General features: G+C 36.3%; 1 protein-coding gene across 1 annotated transcript in view; it reads right to left on the bottom strand.

Moving 5' to 3' along the window:
- Positions 1 to 5,730: 5,730 nt before the first annotated feature.
- LOC122318294 overlaps positions 5,731 to 24,900 on the bottom strand; it is a 30,893-nt gene continuing 11,723 nt past the window's right edge. Inside the window, exons 3-8 of the mRNA XM_043135523.1 lie at positions 20,391 to 20,534; positions 9,595 to 9,678; positions 8,825 to 8,953; positions 8,148 to 8,411; positions 6,728 to 6,885; positions 5,731 to 6,458 (exon numbers count right to left, since the gene is read on the bottom strand). Coding sequence (XP_042991457.1) covers positions 5,844 to 6,458; positions 6,728 to 6,885; positions 8,148 to 8,411; positions 8,825 to 8,953; positions 9,595 to 9,678; positions 20,391 to 20,534 — 1,394 coding nt within the window. The 3' untranslated portion in view covers positions 5,731 to 5,843. The remainder of the gene's footprint in view (positions 6,459 to 6,727; positions 6,886 to 8,147; positions 8,412 to 8,824; positions 8,954 to 9,594; positions 9,679 to 20,390; positions 20,535 to 24,900) is intronic.

Here is a 24,900-nt window from a genome sequence, read left to right as displayed (position 1 = left end):
TTGTAATCGCAGCTAAATACGTAACCATTTCCAAAATCATATGGCAGCGATAGAAAAATCGCTGCCAAATAGTAAGGCAGCGGTTTTTTAATCGCTGCTATATAGTTTTCCTGTTTCAAAAATATATGGCAGCGATTATAAAATGGCTGCCATACGATTTTGCAGCGCTGACGTAATCGCCGCCATATACGTTTCAATTTCCAAAATCATATGGTAGCGATAGAAAAATCGCTGCCAAATTATATAGCAGCGGTTCCTTAATCGCTGCTATATACTTTGCCTGGTTCAAATTATATGGCAGCGATAAAAAAATTCGCCGGAATATGATATGGCAGCGGTTTGTTAATCGCTGCTATATAGTTTTCTGTTTCAATAGCATATGGCAGCGAGATAAAACTCGCTGCTATATGATTTTCCAGCGACTAAAAATAGCTGCAATAGGATTTTCTGAAATGGGAATCTATCGTATTAAATGGTTTTTTAAAATTATTGACGGCGATTAAAAAATCGCTGGAGAAACCTGAAAATCGAATTTTATATAACCTAGTAACCCAATATTCTTAATGGGTTACTAGGTCTCATTTATACTTTCTCCATTCATCCAATAGCACCTGATAGACATGATCATTTAATTTTCCATATATATAAGTGTAAACATAGAATTGGTCGTTAATGTTTTAGCTCTATATGTAAGAGTCAAAATACTGTTTTAAACATGGAAGACAAACAATACAAAAATAGTATTGAAATTTTGGATTATTCGCTTTATACACGGTAGTCTTTAAAACCAAAAAGTTCATACCAAGTCCACTGGTTTATGCATCTAGGAATTCAACGATCTAAGTTCTTGTACTTTTCTGCCACTCACAGCAAATCAAGACAGAAAGTAGGCCAAAAATACAAAATCATAGTTACCTATTTAGCAACAACAGTCGCGGCAGGATGTGCGTGATGTTAGACAGGCTATTGCTGCACAATGGCAATCTGCTGCAAATTCAAACCAAATGCAAATTGAAACACACAATTATTTACAGTAAAGAGACAGGGCCTAAGCAACCAATTATTAAAACAATATTAGTAGTAAAACATATTATACTGCAGGTGTTTCGCTGAACTTAAAAGTTAAGAAGTGTTATGACAGGTGATCCCTAATCTCAGAAAAAACTGCTGTGGGAAGTTTTACATTAAGTTCATTGCCTGCTTAATATTCTCAAAGAATTAAAAACAGATGAGTATATAAGTACAAAAGAAATCAGGACAGAATTTATGGTCACCACAACCCCCCCCCCCCCAGAAAAAAAAAAAAAAAAAGGAAACCATAAAAATAACATGCTTGTACTCACTGTTTGTAAATTAGCAATCTTTTTGACAAATCTTTTTTTTTTTTTAAGACAATAAGAGGAAACATATTAAGGATCTGAAACCAACTTTTTGTGACCTTCAAACACATATCATCCTTCCTATGGCAACCAGAACTAGTTTTCTTGACTAGTTTGCAGGCAATGGTTGCTCGTGGAGACCTTGGAGCGGAACTGCCAATCGAGGAAGTTCCTTTATTACAGGTGAATTGATGTTAGCGATATGCATCACACAGTTTTTCTCTAAACTTATTCATAAAGTTGCTCGACATAAATAGCTTTGATGTATGATCTATTCTTTTGGTGTGGGTATAAAATGTTTGGGACTCATAAGTCAAATAATCATATGCTTGTTCAATTAAACAAGTTAAAGGAAGAACCCCCATACATCTTGATCCAAAAATGGAGTTGTCAGTTTTGCACTTTTACTTTAGTTTATAATAAGTATATAAGAGAATAAATACTAACTTTTTTTTATACTTTATTTAATACATATTTAATACATGTGCACTAAATTTTAGCAAAGAGATTTACTTTAGCCTGGTAGTTTTTTACTCAAAACTCGTGAAATGTTGATACTGTAACTATTTACAGTATTACAAACTGCCATAGAGTACTTAAAGCAAGCGATATCTGCAAGTAATAAATGTGTAACCTACTCTTAACAAAAAAACACAAAAAATGCTATGCCATATTCGCCTATTTGATAAAAACTAAACTATGGCTTCTAAATGCATGATGCAAAAGTGAGTACTCTTTTGCTGATCTAAGTTCTTATAAATGATTCAAAGACTCTTCTACATCATATTAGTGATCATGAACATAGAGCAATCAAAAGGGTAATTTGTCATCCGTTGTTCCAAAACTCATATGGCATCCAAAAATGTCTAGCTGGAAAAAACTCTGTTGAACATTTTCCAGCTAACTAACACATAGGTTTGTAATGTTTTTTGATAGATATTATGGATTTTATTCATAGTAAATAGGCATAGCCCAAGTACACGGGTAGTATACAAGAGAATAAACCTAAGTACAATCTAAAGCAGAAACAGAACTAATGCTAACCATTACAAATGTTGATATCCCTTAAAAGATAACTCGCCCAAAAGTTTAAAGTGTTGAGGAAAGAGATAACCCTGATTTGTATGAAATATATGTAGTGAGGACCAAATGACCACACAGTAGAGATTTGATTTTGAAAATGTGAGAATTGTAATAGGAAAAGCAAACATTAGCTCAACAAGTAGTTTCTAATGCTTTGTTGAGCATACATCCCAGGGAAAACAATCAAATTAATTTGAGATGAAAAATCCATTCTAAGGTCATCATTTTGGCTGAGAAAGGGTCCCATGGAGTCCCCTAACTACAAATGTACTGGTTACATTAATCTTATGCTCGTGATATTAGAATGATTTTGAAGTTATTGATCATTGAGTTTTTATCAATTTCCTCATTGCCAACCACAATGAATGCTCTGATTTTCAGTTTCCAACAATCTTATCTGAAGGGTATTGAAGTTTATGAAGAATACTTGCTACCTTTCAGTAAGAATTCATTGGAGTTGATTGGTTAGAACTGTATATATTCTGTCATTTAGGTTAGCTAAATCCTATGTCATAATTACGATCTAGATGCAATGACTTTGGGCCTGAGAAAGAATGAATGAACTCTCTTATTGAAGCTTTCTCCCCACAAGTTGTAATTTTACTTCCTGACCATGAACTGTTGGTGTGAGTCTATTACTCACGGACCAATATTGTCTTCTCACTTGAGGAAATAGAAGGAAAACCAGAATTGATCATTATGCAGTTTGAAATGGAAGCTTCCCAGTCAAGTATATAGTTAGGTGTGCCTCTTATCACTTCTAATTTTGTATCCTTGAGATCTACATCTCAAGTTCTCAACTCCTGGTCTACAGGATTACTCAATAGAGCTGGACTGCAGGGCTCTTTCATGTCTGGGAGTTTCAGTTCACTTAATTTAGCATGGAGATATATATTGTGTACTTTTGCTTGAAAAGGGTTATTCGGTGAATTAAACAAACTTTTCATGGAAGGGGACAATGGATACGAAGACACTCACCAGGCTGTTTACTATCCTAAAAGGGAGGTTGTTTAGGATTAAGAAGATCAATGAATAGGTTTAGGCCATGAAAAGAACCGACGAGGGGTGAACAATTAAATAAACAGACGTAATGCCTTCCTATTATCACCAGAACTTTAAAGCTTAACCTTGAATTTGGCACTAGATAAGCAGCCCCCCCCCCCCCCCCCCCCCCCAACAAAAAAACCCAAGAAAATAAAAACGTTAACATTTGACAGATCCTGTTTTAATGCTTATATAAAGGCTGTACCTTGTATATAAGTTTTAGTGTATCATCAGTCTAAAGTTGTTGTAAGAAGGTAATTTTTTTTTTTTTGATAAATAAAAAGGTAAAAAAAGTGGCTTTGATTGTTTGTATTATTACTGGCTCACATGAATACCTTGAGTATCTGTGTATTTATTGAAATTTTTAGTGTTCTCTCTCTCTCTCTCTCTCATCTTTTATTGGCTTCTTTGTACTAGATGTAGAGGTTGACTTGTTATTCCAATGATCTCTCAGTTTCTGATCATTGCATCGAAGTATGTAAAGTCTAGATCAAGCTTTGCTCTCCACATACTTTTCTTGTTGCCACGAAGCTGGCATAGTATGAATGCTTGAATTACCTGGTTTGTATAATCTGGTTTGTATAAGAATGTCTGAAGGCTTCAGAAAATGATTGAAGTTCATGAAAAGATTGGACTACAATAATGGTAAAAAGAACATTGGAAGTGGTCTCTCTATACCCAAAAAAGAGGCCCAAATCAGGGTTATCTCTTCAAAAATTAAAATCACATACCTATTTAAGTGAAAAAAAAGAATACTTAACACAATACAAATTAAAAACTATCTGAAGGCTAGGGAAAATGATCACCACAAACCAACAACATAAAACCAGCCCCACAGGGTACTATAACAGAAACAAACCAATAAAACACAAATCATCCATGCAACAAATAAAGTATAAACCATACAAAGGAACAGATGAGAACTCAGAAATGTCAGGGACCGAAAAGTAAGAAACTGGAGAACCACAGATTTCAAATAAAAACTCTAAGCAACTCGCTGCATAGGCCAAAAACTAAGAAACAGTTCAATTTAGTAATTTTCCATAGTGATAAAATCAGATAAACTAAATACCAGAGAACAGCCCAGCAGCATTTAATTTAAAATCACTAAAGCCAGTTATATCTATCTTGGCAGGTCGGCTACCATTTGCATCATTATTGAACTGCAATTGGGGGTTTCAGAATGGAATATTGTTTCCATTTTACATTCAAGTCCAAATTTTAAAACTATAGTTCAATTAGGAAGCAAAAAATCAGTTGTCTAATACCGAACGAAAAGGATGGGGCTAAAAAATTATAACTTGAAGTGAACGTGGGTGTGTGGTGAGAAGCAGAGAAGGAGAAGGTGCTTACCAGTGGTCGGCAACTCAGAACTCCAACAACTTCACAAGCCGTGCAGCACCAACTTTCCCATTCAATCTTCGGTGGAGATAGAGAAGGGGAAACAACTGAATGCCCTAGGATTACAAAATCAGAGGGTTTTCACGAGAGAGAGAGAGAGAGAGAGAGAGAGAGAGAGAGAGAGAGAGAGACGAAGAATGGAACCTAAAGCTTTCAGCTGTATGGACTCTGGTTCAACCTCCGTGGGAAGAAAATGGCGTGGGGGTGGTGTGGCTAAATCGCTGGAGATTTCCTTCGACTGAAATAGGTAAGCATATGGCGTCGGTGGTCTTTTGGAGAAGGACAGAACGTATAGAGGCTGTGGAGAACGAAGGAGCAGGCCGTAGGGAATCGGGGGGTGGGTTTTGGTGGTTGCAGGGGGGGACGCGGGATGAGGATGAAAAATAAGACTTCGCGCCCAAAGATAGAGATAAAGTGACGTAGTTTAGGCGATGGGAAAAGTATATTGTAATATAGCAGCGATTTTATAATCGTTGCAATAGTTATTATAAGCCCCGGCTAGTAAATGGTTTTATTAGATCATGAATTTCGCGGGGATTTTTAACTCGCCGGCAAAACATACTTTTGCCAACGAAATATTTTGCGGCGATTATTAAATCGCCGGAATATCCCCGATTTCTTGTAGTGTGCATAATCCAATGCAACGTATTTTGAGACTTTATTAGCCAACCAACAGCCATTGAATTTGTATTTGCATAGTCCATAGAAAGTGCTCTAATTAAGAAGAGGAAAGAGAATTTTATTCAAACATTAATTTCATCGTACATATAATATATAATATAAGACAAACAGTTCTTTTTTTTTTTTTGTTTTTTTTTTTCGGTCAAAAACAGACTAAACATAATCACACACGGAGAGATCCTTATTCGATATATAAAATAGAAAAGGGAGATAAAAGAAAATGAAAATTGAATAGAAAAAAAAAAGGCACATTACTTAGTCATGAATGGATGCCATGTAGCTACGTCGTGGCACCTTCCTGAAGGTAGAATCTAAAAGATCAAAATACAGCGGAAACTGCATCACAGCAAATAAAGTAACCGGAAGGCAGGTTGCCGCATACACTGTATACGCCACATACTTTAACTTATCGTTTATCACGAAGAGATGTCCTGAGCAGAAGGAAATCAGCATCGCAGCTATGGAAAAGAACAAGGACGTTAAACCTATCAAGAGCTTCAGTGGCAAGTCCTTTCCGAAATCTGTTGCTTTATACCTTGATGTTAAGATGGAGAGGAACGTGACCAAAGCCGTGACCGAGAAGCAGAGTGCGATGAGTGATGAGATGGCAAAGAGGTGGAATGGGATTCTGTTTTCCAATATTGGAGTGCCAATATTATCCTTGACGCCTCCGGGGACTGCTGTGGAGGTGGCAAAGGCCACAGTGGCTATGAGTCCAGCGACAACGGAGTACGCTTCGGAGGTTTTAACTAACCATTCGCCACCGTTGCTGACGAGTTCGCCGTGATTCTCGATGAACAGTTCCACAGGGGTCTTGTTGTCCGCGTTGCAGCAGGTAAGAAATTTAGAGGGAATGGAGTCTATCACGAACTGCATGAAGCCAAGCATCAAGTACGTACACATGACAACAATTAATTATTACAAATATATATATATTTATATGTATATAGTTTTTTGTATATGCATAACTGAAACCACTTGATTTCATATTGCATTTGCAAGGCTTCCCCAGGAATCAGCCAAGGCCTATATTCTCCAAGCTTAGCCGCGAGATGAGCTGCATTATTCGCACTTTTATCCACCACCCGTAACACGCTGTCTCTGACCAGTATATTTTTTTGTAGCAGGATTTGAATTACCTGTGGTTGTCTGTTCTGCGCCGCCAACAACATTGCATTCTTGTTTTCTTTATTCACGTCATGTATGGCTATTGGAAACTGTTCCAGAATTTTCTCCACAATTTCAGAAATGCCATTTCGAGCAGCGATTAATATAGGAGTCTCTAGTTCCTTCCCACCTACATTTTTTTTCGTGATAGGTCAGTAATATATATGAGAACAATAAAAAAATTAATAATAAGAATAATTATTCGATTTGCAACTGATCATGAGATTTTGTCGATCCCCTCTCATTCGAGAGATCGATCGATATTAATTTGGGATTGGGTCCCCATATGCTTAAGCAGTGGCCATTATTTTCGACTACTTCACTTAGCCAAATTATTGGTTTCCCTTTGATTAATTGTTAATGAAATGGAACTTAATTAAAGAAAAACAAGGTTAATTAAAATTTTTTGGCAAACTCATGCACAAAGTCATAAAACAAAAAATTAATTTTTTAATAATCAATTTAGTACTGTTTTAATTGCATATTAATGTTTATACATTCTACAACTGTATGTATCATTATTACAGTGTTACAATGATAATGCACATGAGTATTTCAAGATGACGTTGGTCGTGATCAGAAATATTCAACAGTTTTTTAAAATAATGATTTCAAATCTAACATCTTTAAATTAAAATAGAAATATTTTCCAAAACAAAATTCATCTAGTCATTTTTTAAAGTTTAAATAAAAAATAAAAAACACAAAAACCAAAAAAAGATTTAAAAGAGGACAAAAAATCTTTAAAAAATTATATTTAAAAACCTTTTCAAATCTAAATTTATACTCACTCTTTACCAACCCTAATGCAAATCAATAAATCTTAACAAACTTTTATTCAAACAATAATAAAATCTTTCACAAATCCAAATAAAAACTCATCTAATCACTTTTCTGAAAAGTTTTCAAAACCTGATTCTCTAAAAATTTTCTAACCCAAATTGGATACCCCAGCGTAGAATTCTATTTATAAAAATGTTAATTCCACAAAGGTAATTATAAAAAAAATCCTTTTACATTTAAACTAATTTGGTGTGCCAAATCAAATTGTAAAACCTTTTTATAATTATAAAGTAAATATGACGAACTATCTCAAAATACATCTAAGTTTTTAGTTTGGAAACTCCCTTTATAAATCTATCGCTTATTAATTCTGCTACCTTCTTTGTCCGAGGTACTCTCGAACGAACAGTTATTTATTTATGGGCTTCCTCTCCGGAAATTGCTTTTAACGACAGGGGTAGCTTATATAATGCCACGAGTGAAGCACCCAAGAAGGGTCTTCTCAACCATCTAGGACAAGTTACAAGAGCAGAAAATGCATGAGGTCACTCATAAGCAGTAAAAAGTTAGATCTGAGTTTTGGAGAAGGCTTGTCCTTGACTGTATTACCTTTGCTGTTGTCATCTTCATTGAGATCATATGGACCCAATAATATTTCATCTGGAACTATTTCGTCCATATCTATTTCGTGATCCGGATCTATACTTAATTTATCTGGCGATTGCAATATTGGGCTCCTGATCTTCTTCCCACCGTAATAATATTCATAAATCCAATCTTTACCAGTACTACTCTTTAGAAGCTTTTTCATGATCACAATGGATATCTTGTGCCGCCTTTTCTCCTCATATATCTTTCTTATCGTGGGAATTCCTTGTTAAAATCATACAAAAAATAGCATAATTAAGAAAGCCATGAAAAGTTATTGTATGAAAGCATAAAATTAGGTAATTATCATGCACAGAAGAAAACAAATTAAATTTAGATACGTATTAAAATCATGCGTGTGTTATACATGTCTAAATATAAATATTATTAAGATATATGAACATTAAGAATGCACATGACATGATAATCATAACGATCGGGTACGGTACTGTTAATTAATATATAGATGGTGTGTACATATATATATATATAACCAAATGATGACAGCTTCTAGCTGTGTACACTATATATATATATATATTTTTTTTTTGAGATTTAAATACACAAAATATAATTATTCCCAGAATCTCTGTGAACTTTCCCTTAAAATTAGTTACTTTGGTTGTATACTGACATACCTAGTGCAATTAGAGCTATCACAATTGTCCTGTTTGCCAGCTTGAAGATTTGGTAGAAAAGGGCCAAAAGGCCATACATGGCAAGAGAAAATCGATTCTTCCAACCTCCATTAATGCGAGCGCTTAGTTCTGTAGAAAATACAAATAATTCATTTTAATGGTAAAGCAGAAATCATGTTAATTAGGCTCACAAAAGGGATAAAAAAAATTGCAAGCACCAATATATACTTGATGTACTGTGATATATTAAATTGTAAAACTGATGACTCTCTTCATATAGAAGATTTGATGAAATAAAAAGAAGGATTATTTGATGAAATTACATATATAAATTCACATCGGTTTGTAATCTTCTTGTTTTATAATTTTGTTTATAGACGTATTGATGTAACGCGCATTTTTCTTGCCAACACAAGCTAACCTCATCAATGATTAAAGATTATATTGGGAGACTAGGATTTCATGATCCGTTCAACCATTTGATATCTTTGGAAAATTGGCAATATATATATATACACACACGCACAACATGCATGTGATATGTTTTTAAGTTCACAATCGGTCTCGATCAATATTACTAATTAACCATCTTAATAACACAAATAGTCAGATTTTGTTTCTTGTTTGTACTGCTTTAAATAGTTTCAGAATATCTATAGGAGCTATATATCATGGTTCTGAAAGTCATGATTTCGAAGTTGATGGGAGTTCATGCACATATTGTTCCTCATTTGAGCATGCTTTCAAACATACAGTTCTGCATTGCTTACCTGGATATCCGGGCTGTCTTTCAGGCCTCTCTTCATCTCTCGGTTCTCTAACCTTATGTCTGATCATTGCGAGTACTGACAGTACTAGTAGTACTCGAGAAAAGAAAAACGTTCAGTCAGTCCTGCATATATAGCAAATGAATCTTGACAAGATAGAATTACTAAAGCTGTTAAATGCAGCTTGAGAGCAGCAAGCTTTTGAACTTTCAGTTAACTTTCTTCGTATCATTTTATAAAAATACTACACATCCTCCTACACCACACACTTTATATATTAAAATATTATTTTTTATTTTTTATTTTATTTTATTCTTATTAAACTAATTAAATTATTTTATTTATCATCCACACACTACATATTTATTATAGAAAAAATGAAAAAAAAATTAAAATAAGTGTGGTGTGTGAAGTGTGAGGATGACAAATAGATTTTTCCATCATTTTATAGTTGTTTTGTTTCAGTCTGATCTGAAGTTAACATTTATGGTTGACGAGAATTCTCATCTCAAACTCAAAATTTTCATCTCATCATTACAACATTTTCAAATTCTCACACAAAATATAATAAACAATTTAACTTTTTTAAATCTCAATACAAATTTTTCAAATTTCAAAACAATAATAATACTAAAAATAATATTTTAAACTCTCATTTCAAACTCAAAATTCTCATATCTACCCCCAAACCTCACAGTTGCAATTTCTGCAACAAGAAATAAAAAATTTGAAGCTTTTCCTAGAGTTGTAATGGAGCCGAGTTCAAGCATTGTCCATTCACATATTATTAGTTGCTTGATTAATTTATTATTTTCTTGAATGAAATAAATAACTACAAATCTATGAATAAAATAAGGTAAACTAAGAATGTTGTGTTTGAGATGGCAGCCGGACAAAAATTCAATTTGCAAAAAACTGCAGTACTCTTTTTCATTTCAAATACAAGCAAGGAGGTATGTACTGAATTAGTTAATATTACTGGTGCAAGCTAAGTGTGTGGTGATGCTGAGAAATATTTGGGATTGCCTACCATGGTGAGAATATCAAAATATAAAGCTTTTAGAGGATTAATTAAGGAGAGGGTGTGGAAGAAAATCAATAGCCGGAAAAATCATCATATCACCCAAGTAGGGAAAGAAACACTGATAAAATCATTTATACAAGAATCTCAATTGTTGACATTTTTTTAATTTTTTTAATTTATTTATTTTTGAGTCACATATGAAGGAGAAAAAGACCATTAACTTAGAAACAAATGACAAATGTAGTATTTCATGCACAATCACAAATTAATCACAAATTTAATACAAAATAATACTCATACATCTCCTAATTTTTTTTATTCAACTAAAGAATAAAAAAATACAAACAAATAGATTGTAGTATCAGATTGTATACAATGATGGCCGCCACTTATTAATTTCCCTAACCTCGTTATGAGTTTGTCCATAGGATTGCATACATATAACAATTCACCAATTCAATCTTCGAGACACGTCGAAATTGGCCCTAAACAGTTTTTTTTTATTCAACTAAAGAATAGGAAAATACAAACAAATAGATTGTCGTATCAGATTGTATACAATGATGGCCGCCACTTATTAATTTCCCTAACCTCGTTATGAGTTTGTCCATAGGATTGTATGCATATAACAATTCACCAATTCAATCTACGAGACACGTCTAATAAATAATTGGCCCTAAACAGTTTTTTTTTTTTTTTTTTTTGGGTAAAAAAAAAGGATTCAATGTTTTGTTGTAATAAGTTGTCCATAGATTCGATGTTCTATCGGTGAAAAACACATAGCAAGCTGTAGAGAAGATGAATGTGAAGTACAGAATTTAAGAGACCGACTATATAGATCTGAGATGGATGTTTTGTCATATCAAATGTGGTACTGACAATTAAAGTCAGTCGCCTGATAGTGGGGGTGCCGCTCGGCACCCCTGTAATGGTGCTACATGCACCACGGTGCCGCGCGCACCATAAGGGGCCCACGGTGCTCCGTGCACCGTGGGGGCACCATATTGGTGCGGCAAGCACCGCCTCGGTGCTGCGCGCACCAGAGGGGTGTGGCCAGCACCACCTAGGTGCTGCGGCAGCACCCAGCTTCCTCTGGAAGCTCTTTTCGAAGAACAGCGGCGCCGGTGATCTCTTTAAACGGCTACTGAAATTTGCTGGTTTTGCAGTTACTGTTCATGTGAACAGTAACTGCTGGAGGAAGAAGATGACTTAACTCATCTGGTTTTTTGCATGGGCTTGGGCCCTTCGGCCCACTGTGTTTTGGGTTAAAAAAAAAAGGGGCTAGGCCGCAGTGTTTTTCAGTTTTTTAAGTTATGTTTTTTTTTTAAAAAAACGAAATAAAAGAATAAAGTGGCACAATGGGTTTTGAACCCAAGACCTCCTACTAAACCAAGGAAATGGGCTGTGAATATCCTTTGGTTTAGGTGGGGGTTTTAAATGCTTTTATAATAGTTTTTTTTGTTATAAATAATAAAAAAAAAAGACTTTTTTGGCATGATTTAATATATGCTTAGATATATTGTTATATTACATGTGATCTTTTATTTAATGTTTTAGATTAAATGTGATTACATGTGAATATTTGGTTATTTTCATGCTATTTTTTTTTTCCATAATGTTATATTACATGTGATCTTTTATTTAATTTTTTGGATTAAATGTGATAACATGTATGTGTGTATTGAACATGTGGAAATGTGATATTTTATCATCTATGAATGTTAGACTTGAATGTTTAGACATTAGTCTTTATTTCTTTTAGTGATAAAATAGAAAATCCCACTAAGTAGTTTTAGTTAGAATTGTCAGTGTGAATGATAGGCTGAAAGAATTGCAGTGACCCTAGTAAGAACTGTAAATGCACTATATAGCCAAAAGACCATGGTGACCCCAGTAAGAACTGTAAATGCACTGTATAGCCAAAAAGACTACAGTGGCCCCAGTAAGAACTGTAAATGCACTGATGGAACAAGAAAAATAGACTGTAATGGTCTCATATGAACCATCTTTGTAGATTGGCCCAACAGGTTACTGTAGTCTGGCTGTCTTTATAGACTGGCCCAATAGGTTGCTATGGTCTAGGTAGCTGTCCTTGTGGACTGACCCAAAAGGTTACTGCGATTTTAGTAGGTTATGTCTTTACATGTGACTAGGGCTAGATGACTACTTAAGATAGTGGGAGTATGGTTGAGATTTATGATGATAAATTCTCCCATATTTAGTTTTTTAAATTTGCGCGGGAATTAGGTTAGAAATTTAATAATTGGATATTGTGGCGCAAGAGATGATTCTGAAGCCTAGCGATTTTTCGAGCTTGCGACATGTCTAAATTATTCTTTTTCTAGCTTGAAAGGACGCGACATATTTCTTAGGTGTGTGTGTAATATCCTTTCTTTGCGTATTGTAGTGAAATGGCATCCAAGAATATTGTTGCCGACTTAAACAAAGGGGAGAAATCAGATGGGGAAAACTATGACATATGGCATCGCAAGATCCAATATGTCTTAGATGAGCAAGAGGTCTTGGAGGCCTTATCTCACACCCTTACTGTGCCCGAGGAAGGGAACTCAGAATAATACAAGATAGATCAACAAGCCTAGACTCAATGGGCTAAGAAAAATCGGTGCGCGTGCATAATAATGTTAAGCAGCATGCACAATGATCTAATGTGTGAGTTCGAGGTCTATGACACTGCCCAAAGCATGTGGGAGGCTTTGAAATTGAAGTTTGGTGGAACTTCAACCACTAGGTTGCGTGGATTAACCATGAGGTTCGACTCCTATAAGATGCGCTCTTAGCACGCAATGAAACAGCATCTTAGAGCTATGTCAACTCTGATCCGCGAGCTTAGGTCGGCAGGAAACAACCTGATAGATGAATAGCAAGTATAGGCAGTGATAAGATCACTATCGAATTCTTGGGAGAATATGAGCCAGAACTTGACGCATAACGAGAATATCAAAGATTTTGATGATGTCTCGCATCACTTGGAATTGGAGGCTGAGCGCTTAGAGGCTGCTAAGTCCAATCATACGGCGAATGTGGCTAATGCTGGTTCGCGCAAGACATCAAGGCCTAAGCGCAAGAAGTCCAAGAATGGGGTAGTTGCTGGAAAAATTAAAAAGGTATCAAGAACTTCTCAGCGCACCAAGAGGGGCAAGCACGGGAAAAATAAGTCAAAATTATAGTGCTTCAACTGTGGAAAGATTGGCCACTTCGCTTGTGACTGCATTGAGCCGAAGAAGGTACACTCTGACTTTTCTCGCATTGTTTTTGTAACTAGCTATGTGATGGTTGCTCACTCCTATCCTTTGTAGACTGTTGATTCAAGAGCGAGTGAGCACATAGCGCGGGATAGAGTCGGATTTGTGGAGTATCACCAGATTCCAACTGGGAGCCATGATATCAAGGTAGGGAATGGAGCTAGCGTGGAGGTACTGGGCCTTGGTACCTATAAGCTGGACTTGTGGGGTGGCCGCACTCTTTTCCTCCACAATGTGCTATACGCTCCCGAGATCCGACGAAACTTACTTTCAGTTGTTACTCTATTAAAACTTGGTTTTCAGATTGTTTTTGAAAACAATTATGTTTCCTTTTATTTGGGTCATGTGTTTTATGGCAATGCTTTTCTGCAAGACGGTTTTATGATATTGGATTTGGTTTATTCTAATATAAATTAATCTATTGTTTTTCTTTCTTCATCTGCTGATAATTTGGATTCATATACATGGCATGCTAGGCTTGGCCATATAGGGCAAGATAGAATGACTCGGTTAACTAGAGAAGGCTTGATAGGCAATCTCGCTAGGGTCATCTTTCCCACGTGTGAACATTGTCTAATGGGAAAAGCTAAGAGAAAACCGTTTGGAAAAGCCACTAGGGCATCTTTTCCACTGCAATTAGTCCACTCAAACATCTGTGGTCCAATGAGTGTGAGGGCAAGACACGGAGGTGTCTACTTCATCAATTTTATAGATGATTTTTCACGTTATGGTCATGTCTACTTAATCTCCCATAAGTCTGAAGCATTTGAATGTTTTAGGCGATATCTAAGAATGGTTGAGAATCAGTTAGACAAGAGTTTAAAGAATCTAAGAATTGACCGAGGATGAGAAAATCTCTCTGAGCAATTTAAAAGGCTATGTGATGAAAAAGGAATCAAAAGACAATTAACAATGCCGAGTACGCCGTAGCAAAATGGCATGGCGGAAAGGAGAAATTGAACATTGCTTGAGATGGTCAGGTCAATGATGGCGCACACAAACCTACCAATTTCTTTTTGGGGGGATGCACTTTTGACTGCTGCCTACATTCTTAACCGAGTGCCCTCCAAATTAGTAACTTCCACCCCATATGAACTATGGACCGGTGAGAAACCAAATTTAAGTAATTTGCGGCCATGGGGTTCAACGGGTTTTGTTCATGATCTTTCTCATAAGTATGGAAAATTAGGCCCTAGAGGGAAGAAGTGTATCTTTATAAGGTACTCAGAACACTCTAAAGGGTATGTGTTAATAGGTGAACAAACTGATGGAAGTGTAACTAAGATTGAATCACGAGATGTGGACTTCATTGAAAATGAATTTCCAAGTAGAGGTGAGGTTGATAGGAGTTTAGAATTTCATGAGATTGTGGAACAAGAGGAAAGTGCTCTAAAGAATTTAGTTGAGAATGAGGAAGAAATTCTTCAAGCTTCTACAAATAATAAAAAGGACTTAAATCCTAGTGAGAGCACACCACTTGTCAATCAATCACAACAACCTCAGTGGCATAGAAGCACACGTGAAAGTATTCCCCGTCGTCATTTTGAGATTGAAGGGGAAGCTTTTATGGTAGCTCCGCATGATGATGATGAGCCTAGGACAATTCATGAGGCTCTCTCATCTTCTACTAAAGATGAGTGGATGAAAGCTCTTAATGATGAGATTGAGTCTATGAAGACTAACCAGGTCTGGGATCTGGTTGATCTACTGACACGGCGTAAGACTATTGAGAACAAATGGGTTCTTAAAGTCAAACGCAACTCGGATGGATCGATAGATAAGTACAAAGCTCACTTAGTGGCGAAAGGATATACCCAACAGGAGGGTATAGACTATGAGGAAACTTTTTCACCAGTGGTGAGATTTGCTTCCATTCGCCTGATTCTAGCTATAGTATCAAACATGGATTTGGAACTCTACCAGATGGATGTTAAGACAACATTTCTCAATGGAGAATTAGATGAGGAGATCTATATGGATCAACCAATGGGTTTTGTGGTCAAAGGTCAAGAGCGCAAAGTGTGCAAGCTCAAACGATCAATATATGGCCTAAAACAATCATCTAGGCAATGGTACCTCAGATTCCATCGAGCCGTTCTTTCAAATGGGTTTACGATGATCACAGAGGACCATTGTGTCTATGTCAAAAGGTCTAAGAAGAGTTTCATTATGTTGTCATTATATGTTGATGACATACTACTAGCTGGAAATGATAAAGGGTTGATAGTCGCCACAAAAGAGTGGTTATCCTTCAATTTTGAGATGAAGGATATGGGTGAGGCAGAATACATTTTGGGAGTTAAGATCTACAGAGATCGCTCAAAGAGACTTTTGTGTTTGTCCCAACAAACTTACATAAAGAAAGTCCTCGAGCGATTCCTAATGAATGGATGTAAACCCATTGACACCCTTATTGAAAAAAGTGAGAACTTATCTAAAGAGTTGTGTCCTAAGACTCAAATAGAAAAAGAAAAGATGGCCCGTGTCCCTTATGCTAATGCTGTAGGTAGTCTGATGTACGCAATGATGTGTACTCGGCTTGACATATGCTATGCATTTGGCTTAGTGAGTAGATTCCAATCTAACCCCGGACTGGCTCACTGGAAAGCAGTCAAGAGGATTATGCGATATCTCAAGGGAACTGTAGACTATGTGCTGTGCTATCAAGGTTAAGATTTACAGCTAAAAGGTTACAGCGATGCCGACTGGGGTAGTGACCTAGATGAGTGTAAATCAACCACTGGGTATGCCTTTCTGTTCAATAATGGCACCATTACATGGAGCAGCAAGAAACAACCCTGTATATATTTATCCACCATGGAGGCATAATACATAGCTTGTTCTGCAGCAGTTCAAGAAGCTGTTTGGTTACGGAGATTCTTCAAGCATTTAGACATTGGCACGAATACTTCAGATCCAGTGACAATATTCTACGATAGCACGGCTGCTCTCGCATATGCTAAGGACTCTAAGTACCATGGAAGAACCAAACACATAGACATCAGATATCACTACATCAGAGACATGGTAGCGCAAAAAGAAGTGGTTTTGAAACACCTCTCTACAAGTCGCATGGTTGCTGATCCCTTAACGAAGCCTATAGCAAGAGATGTCTTTGAGGCTCATGTTAGGAATCTAGGACTACGTAGACTATAAATGTATTTTGTATTTCAAATAACATTGAGATGTAACATTTCCTTTGGGATATTAATACAATATGATTAAGTTATTGTCTTTATCATATTGTTTTTTCTAATTCACACACAAGATATGTCAACAGACTTAGATCAGCTCACTCACACGAGCGATCACCTCTAGCGCTTGAGAATCGAGTAGAGATGAGACATTGTGTTCTTAGATACTTTTCCAAATGGATAAGTTAGTTGACACAAAGATATGTCGTTTTAGTGGGAGTTAAGATGAGGTCCAATGAGAGGACTATGTATGGGTTACCCCACAATCTATGTAGCCTGTGGTTAGCCAAATGTGAGATCATTTTTTATGACTTGGAGGCGAGAAAATGGAGGAACTCGGGTTAGACGCTTAAGGAGCGGCTAGACTAAGATCTGTACGGTGTTGATATAGACATATGCTCTTTGAGAAAGATAAATCTACCGTAGCATGTGTTTCATACTACATGTGCTTATTCGACCAAATGAGTAAGTGAGTAAATGGTTCCCCTCTTTCTCACTGTGTGAGTCTCATTTTTTTTAATTGTCCTTTACTTTTGACTATGTTACGAGATGGAGGTTATGATGTCTGCTACTTTGGCATGTTGTCTATGGCCATGATTAATACGGTCTAAAGAGGCATTGTGGAAAGCGATTCGACCAAAGTTGAATGATATGAGTGCAAAGGGAAGATTCTTCGATATCGCATCTTTGATAGTGTTTGCTGACGTCAAACTATGACGCTACATACTCGTAGCAACTAAGGTTTTGAACATATTGAAATGATTTGGAGGTAGTCAAGCATTGTTCTGAGTTTTCTGAACTCAAGAGTTCGAAAATGCTTGATCTGATGCGATCGAATGAGTTTAGGACATAACTAGACACTTTAGGGATGTTACTATGCTAGTCTTCTCTGGGAGAGATTTAGTGTATGTACTCCCACCTTTCTACAGATGTGCTTGGTGGTCGCACGGCCTATTTACTTGTATGAATAAGATTGAGAACATTAGAGAGATGCTGACCTGGGGTCATGCCCATTGTGTGCGAGTGAGAGATGTTATATGGAGGGGCGCCCATATGGGGCAGACCCCTCCTCTGGTCTAAATAACGCATGGCTTTAAGCCATGCATTACTTGCTTATAACGCATTTAGACTGTGGATTTGTTAAGTGTTATTCTAGTTTTATACTACGTAGTATACTTTACCACTAAGTGAAAACTCTTGAGATTTGTTAATCTGGATAAACTTTTGGAGCAACTTTATAAACTGAGCTTGAGGTACTTTCTGCTGTGCTTTCTAACAGGGAGGGATGAGATGGAGAGTGGGAAATGGAGATAAGATAAGAATATGGGATGATGAGTGGTTACCTACTCCTACCACCTATATGATTCAATCTCCAATTAAAGTGATGCATCAAGATGCCTGTGTTAACAAACTTATTAATGGTAAGGGTTGCTAGAATGTTGACTTAATAAATGAAGTGTTGCATGAGGATGAGGCAGATATAGTTAAGAGGCTCCCACTTAGTAAGATAAATTGATTTGGGGCCTTACCAAGTCTGGTCTCTTTACAGTTAAATCTCCTTATTATCTAGAATATTAGTTAAAGAGGGGTTGCAGAGGTGAATCATCAGTCCATCCTAATGGCTCTGAGGCTTTGAAGAAAATTTAGGATATGAATATTCCAAATGTAAATTTTTTTTATATGGAGAGCTATTGGTGATGCACTTCCTACGATGACTAATTCGTTTAGAAGGGAAGTTACTGCTAATGCAGATGTATGTCCTATCTGTGGACAACTTGAGGAAACTAACATTCATTAGTTATGTAGTTGTGCTTTTGATCAAGATGTATGGGTAGACTCATCCAATTGTTTACAGAATTGGACTTGTGAAGTTGTTAGCTTTTACAATATTTGGGAAGATATGATAGATGCATTACAGAAAATTCAGATTGAGGAGATTGCTTGTGTTATGAGAAGAATCTAGATGCAAAGGAATTTTTTTGTTTTTGAAGAGTAGTTTGAAAGCCTTAGTATAGTGTGGCAGAAGGATAGGGAGGAAAAATAAGAGTTCTAGAAAGCATAGATTATTAATAACAAAGCTTTTGAAGAATTAAACTAGAGGACCAGATATTTACTAGCTAGATGACAAAAACTAGAGATGAATTGGCATAAGGTTAATTGGAATGGAGCCTTAGATAGTAACAGATCCAAGATGTGTGGAGTTATTTTGGTTAGGAATTGGGAGGGAAGATGTGTGGAGTTATTTTGGTTAGGAATTGGGAGGGTGATTTAAAGGTTGCTGTTTGCATGCCAAAATTTTTTTGTAGATAACCCATTGCAGGCTGAGATGTTGGCACTAGAAAGAGCTATGGAATTGTGTACTAAGTTAAGGTTATGGAATGTCATTTTTGAAGGGGATGCTTTAGCAGTAGTAAAACCTGTAAAAGGCATAGAGGAGGATTGTTCTAGATATGGTCAGATTATTGAGGACATCAAGGATCATATGCAGGGTAGATGTATATGGAGACTTCAACGTGTGTTTAGAGATGATAATAAAGCAGCCAAATTTGCATTATCTTGCATGTGAAAATGAGCTTGTGTGGATTGAAGAGGGACCTGAAGTGATTATGCAATGTATCAATTATGAAAAACTTTGTAATGCATGAGTTATGAATGAAAGTGTATTCTATTTAGAAAAAGAATGTTGTGTTTGTAATAAATTATATGGTTTTTTGTTTATCAAAAAATATATAGATTATGTACAATATATCTAATAATTTTATTCTAAATATTTTGACAAACCAATTAATTTTTCATTTATATATATATATGGTATGACAAGTTTACATATACATTGATGCATATATATATCTGTGCACTTATGTTCATGGGAATTTAAACAACTTCTACCACATGATCAGAAACACGAATACTCCATCTTAATATTTCTTCAAATTTAAGTTTTTTACCTTTGAAAGTTTAAGCTAATACTACAGAAACCGTAAATACAAACTTTTATGACGATGTTATATGAGTTGCCTAATTTAAATAAATTCAATTTGCATATTAAATTAGCACAAAATTTTGAGATTAAAAGTGTTTTAATATGCACGTAACAACCAAACAACTTAATTTTTCTAAGTTTTCTATTAAAGAACCTTTAAGGGTATTTAAGCACTTTTTAAGTGTACTCCAATGCAACTACAACTCCAAATAGGCCCTAAATGTTTCCATTTGCAGTCCAATTTTAGCTTTGCTTGGTCTTTTCGTCATGATCATCGTGAGATGTATATAGGAAATAATTACCAGTAGTTAAGAAAAGAATAAAAAATTACATACCAAAGCTGCTAACCAAATCCAGAAAGAACAGAAAGAAGTCGATGCAAGTTTTGTAGTTCTCGGGATAATGATTCGGCGCCAGCTTCCATTCTTTCGGGAGATTAACATGATTTTGTTCCACATCGTGCTCTTCAACAAATATACCTTGCAAAGTAACAGCGAAGGATAAGTCATACAAAACAGAAAAAATACATATCCTACATGGATAGAAATTCCATATATTCATTTCATGACCATTTTGGTTACATTCTTTCATATATATGTATATACCTCGATGTTGTTGAATGATCGATTTCTTTTCATTATTTTCTAGTTACCTACCAATCACTTGATACTAACTTTGGAGATGATAAAATCATAACGTTTAATTTATGAATTTCTTTCCGTCTAATAATTAGATAGCATATCACAAAATAATTAAATGGCATAGTACTGTATGTGTCAAATATGGAAAAATAGGCTTTCTAATTTGTCATTTGCATGTGGATATATATGATAACAGAAGAAAATTTAAAGAAAATTTAGCTACTCAGGTGTAGCTCGTCCAACTTAGTCCGGTTTTGAACAAATTTTGGAATTGAACTAGTATACCGTATTCATCCATTTTAGAAATTTAAGAACCGATACCAAATCGATTCGTCATCAATACCAAAGCGTTCATTTTTTTTTCTGTCTAGTTTTTCCGGTTTACCAATTTATCATACTGCGTACCATAGAATTAATCAAATACAATACCATATAAATAGTCAAATAGAAGAGATTGAGAAATATATATAATCAAATGTGTAAAAATGTATTATAAGTTATTATGCTAAAAATGTATTTATTCTTTATATGTATATATATATATATATATATCAAAGGTAAGTTTATATTAATAACTTAATATTAATGTTCATGTTTAATATATAAATTATTTTTTTATGTTAATTTTATTTTATAAGATTAATAGACATAAATAATAGGATTAAATTTTTATGTTATATTAATTAGTAATTTAACATATAATATAAAAAATTATATATAATATAAAATATAAAAAATTAAAAAATATATATATACCAGTTTGGTTTGATTCAAACCGGTTTTCAAAATATGAAAATCGGTATAGAACCGGTTTTGATTATTAAGAACTGGTTCTAGATCGGACCAACTACGAATCGAAACGAACACATGATAGGTTCAATCCGTTTGATTGGTTTACTTTTTTATCTTTTTTTTTTTTCTTTTTTTGTACATCCCTAGCTACTTGTGGTTACCCACTTATTTGGCACAACTAGGCAAATCTTTAGAATGAATTTGTGTTGATATTTATGCATAGAAATTATAAGATCTAGAGTCATTGGAGAAGCATGATATACATGAAGTGATGACGACATGATGGTACTAGACTATCTTGATATGGCAGATCAGCATAAATATGGTAGAAAATAGTGAAGATTCATTGGATTGGGGCAATATTGGGCACATGTTAATATTTTGGCCATATTGGGCATATAACCCCAATTCATAAATCTTTTTTCGGCATGCATGTTGGGGTTATGACAAGAACCCTAGAAGAAAAGGTGCCAGTTGAGAAAATAGGAGCAATCGTTTGAAAACATTGTGGGGACGTCCTAGGTCTTAGAAGGACTTTGTGGCTCAGCCAAGACCGAGGCTTGTCTCGGCCATGACCAACCCATGGCTAGGCATGACCAACCAATAGCCAGCCATGGCCAAGCAAGCCCAACCCATGGCCACTAAGGAGACATGAAGGATAGGGACTCAAGGCTTTTAGAAGATAAGGATGTTGGAGAGGATAAAGACAAGATCAAGCAGGACTTTCAAGTGTTTACACAAGATAAAGTAGAGTCCAAAATTGACTCTAATAGAGACAAGGAGAAAGGATGAATCCAAGATGAAGCCAAGATGAACCTAGACACCATAAAGGCACCATTTGGCTGGCCAGCAAGAGGGGTTAAGCCTATCCCTACATTTTGAGGCCTTTGATCCTATTTTTTAGGCTTTATCCCTTAGCTATTAGACTTTATCTTCTATGTCTTAGACTTTATTTTCCATGCTTGTAGCATTTCAATTGTAGAGGGACTTTGCTAGAAGGCCCTATAAATAAAGGCCTTGTGGTCTAGTTTTTATTCATTCATTGGTTTAGAAATTTTGGCTTTAGGCTTGTTTAGTTCTTTAAAGTTCAATGCTAGGGTGTTTTGCTCTACACTTGACCTACTAGGGTGCAATTCGTGAATCTCTTTAGAGAGTGGCTCTCTGCAATCCGTGAATAAGAGTGACTCAATTTTTATGTTATTTTCTTGCTTGTCTCTTTATTTTCTTGCATTCCAAACACCTACCCAAACCCTCATTCAACTCAAATACCAGCCTTTAACGTCCCATTGTCAGATCTAGGCTTGTGGGAGGAGATCTTGTGATTTCCTTGATCAGTCTAGGAGGCTTCATCATTCGAATCTAAGGAGATGAAGGTTTATGTTTAGGGGCTAGATTGAGGCTCTTAACATAGTTGGTGCTTTCATTAAGAGGTGGTTCACAAGCTACCAACATCATGGATACACTAGGGAATAGAAGATCCAATCGAGATCGACTCCAATCCCTCGAGGAGAACACCAAGAAGATGGCATACATACTTGATAGTATGAAAACCACCATGGCCGAGCTTCAAATGGCCTTGAACCATAATTCAAGAGCTATGGAGGAGAATAGGAGGGCTATGGAGGACATGCGAAGGGAGACCGACCACAACATGGAATGGCTAGAGAGGCAATGGATAGAGGCCAACATTCCACATAATGGAATCCATGGGGGTCAACATCCCCAAGGAAATTAGGATGTGCCACCACTCATAGCACCACATGGAGACCAACCTCAAAATCAACAACAATATGTTGAAGGCCTTGAGACTAGTGTGATTGAGTCTATACGAGGATCGAGACCACGAGACAATTTGAGGATGGGAGGTTGAATTGAAACTCAAAGTGCAATTGTTGAGAGATGGATCTGAGATGGTGGGAGATCTAGGAGTCTAAGTCCTAAATGGGAGCCTCAAGATGTGAGGGCTAATTATATGGTGACATGGGACCTGAAGTTGAGCAAACTAGAGGTCGAGAGAGACCTTATGGCCTAGCTGAGTACAACGAGAGAAGAAGGAGGTTCCACGACCATCATAGAGGTCATGAGAGGTATGATGATTATGATTACAATCGAAGAGGGAATTGGCCTTATGACTGAGGACTTAGGAAGCCAAAGGTGGAGTTTTCAAGGAATGACTGAGGAGATCCACACGAGTGGCTTGACAAGGTAGCCCATTACTTCCATATTTATGATGTTACAAGAGATGAGATAGTCTCTATTTCTTGTTTCCTTCTTGATGGCAAGGTGACCAGATGGTGGAGATGGATCAAGGCTCAATATGACAAGGAAGGAAGACGGCTTGGATGGGCAGCTTTCAAAATCCTGATGCAATTCGGCCCTTCACTCGTGATCAACCACACAGTCAATTGGCCAAATTGAGACAAGAAGGCAAGGTGCACAACTACAACGAAGAATTTCAACTATTGCAAATACTTGTGAGAGGATGGTCCAAAGAAGAACTTGTCGGTACATTAATTGACGGCTTAAGGCCTTGGTTGGCCAAGGAGTTGAAGTTGAAGTAGCCTACACACTTACAAGAGGCTATAAGGATGGCTGAGATCTTGGAGGATAGCTACTACATGGAGAAATGCCAAATTAGGGAGAGCATGGACCAAGAATCCTTGGAAAGGTAAGGAGGCAATGAAAATCTCAACCATTGACAAGACCAAAGAGGTAAGAAAGCTTTCTCGAGAGGAGGTCTAAGACTTAATTAAGAAAGGAATTTGTTTCAAGTGTGGGGAAAAGTGGAGCTGTGAGCACAAGTGCAAGAAGAGGACAATTTTCGTGCTTGGAGAAGATAGTGATAATGAAAACACAAGCTGCCATGAAGAGGACTCGCATGACGGGTCTGAACAAGAGGAAGCTAAACATGATGCCTTTAGTGATGATGCAGAGTTGTCCTTGAATGCCATGCCCGGTGTGCAAAAGCCTTTTACCATAAGGCTAATGACGTGGATAGGCAAACATGAGGTAACCTTAGTTGTTGATAATGGGTCTACTCATAATTTTATCAACTCCAACATTGTTTCTAAGGTTGGCTTAAGAGGAGAAGACATAGACCCATTTGATGTCAAAGTGGCTAGTGGAGAGAAGATGAAATGTGAGCAAGTCATCTAAGGGGTGAAGATTAATGTGCAAGGCGTTCGCATCACAGTCGACTTGCATATCCTTTCTTTGGTGGGGCTTGATGTAGTGTTGGGCAATGCTTGGTTAAGAAGCATTGGCAAGGTGATCACCAACTATGACACCATGGTGATGGAGTTTGAGGTTGGAGGCAAGAAGAGAGTATGGACGGCTTTGGCAACTAAAAGAGTCAAGGTATGTGAAGCTAATATTTTTAACATTTGTGCAAAGGTGGTGCTAGATGTTTTAC

The sequence above is a fragment of the Carya illinoinensis genome, chromosome 8, assembly GCF_018687715.1.
Source record: "Carya illinoinensis cultivar Pawnee chromosome 8, C.illinoinensisPawnee_v1, whole genome shotgun sequence".
Classification (NCBI taxonomy): Eukaryota; Viridiplantae; Streptophyta; class Magnoliopsida; order Fagales; family Juglandaceae; genus Carya; species Carya illinoinensis.
The sequence above is the reverse complement of the archived record's forward strand: the minus strand, read 5'-3'. Positions and strand labels throughout refer to the sequence as shown.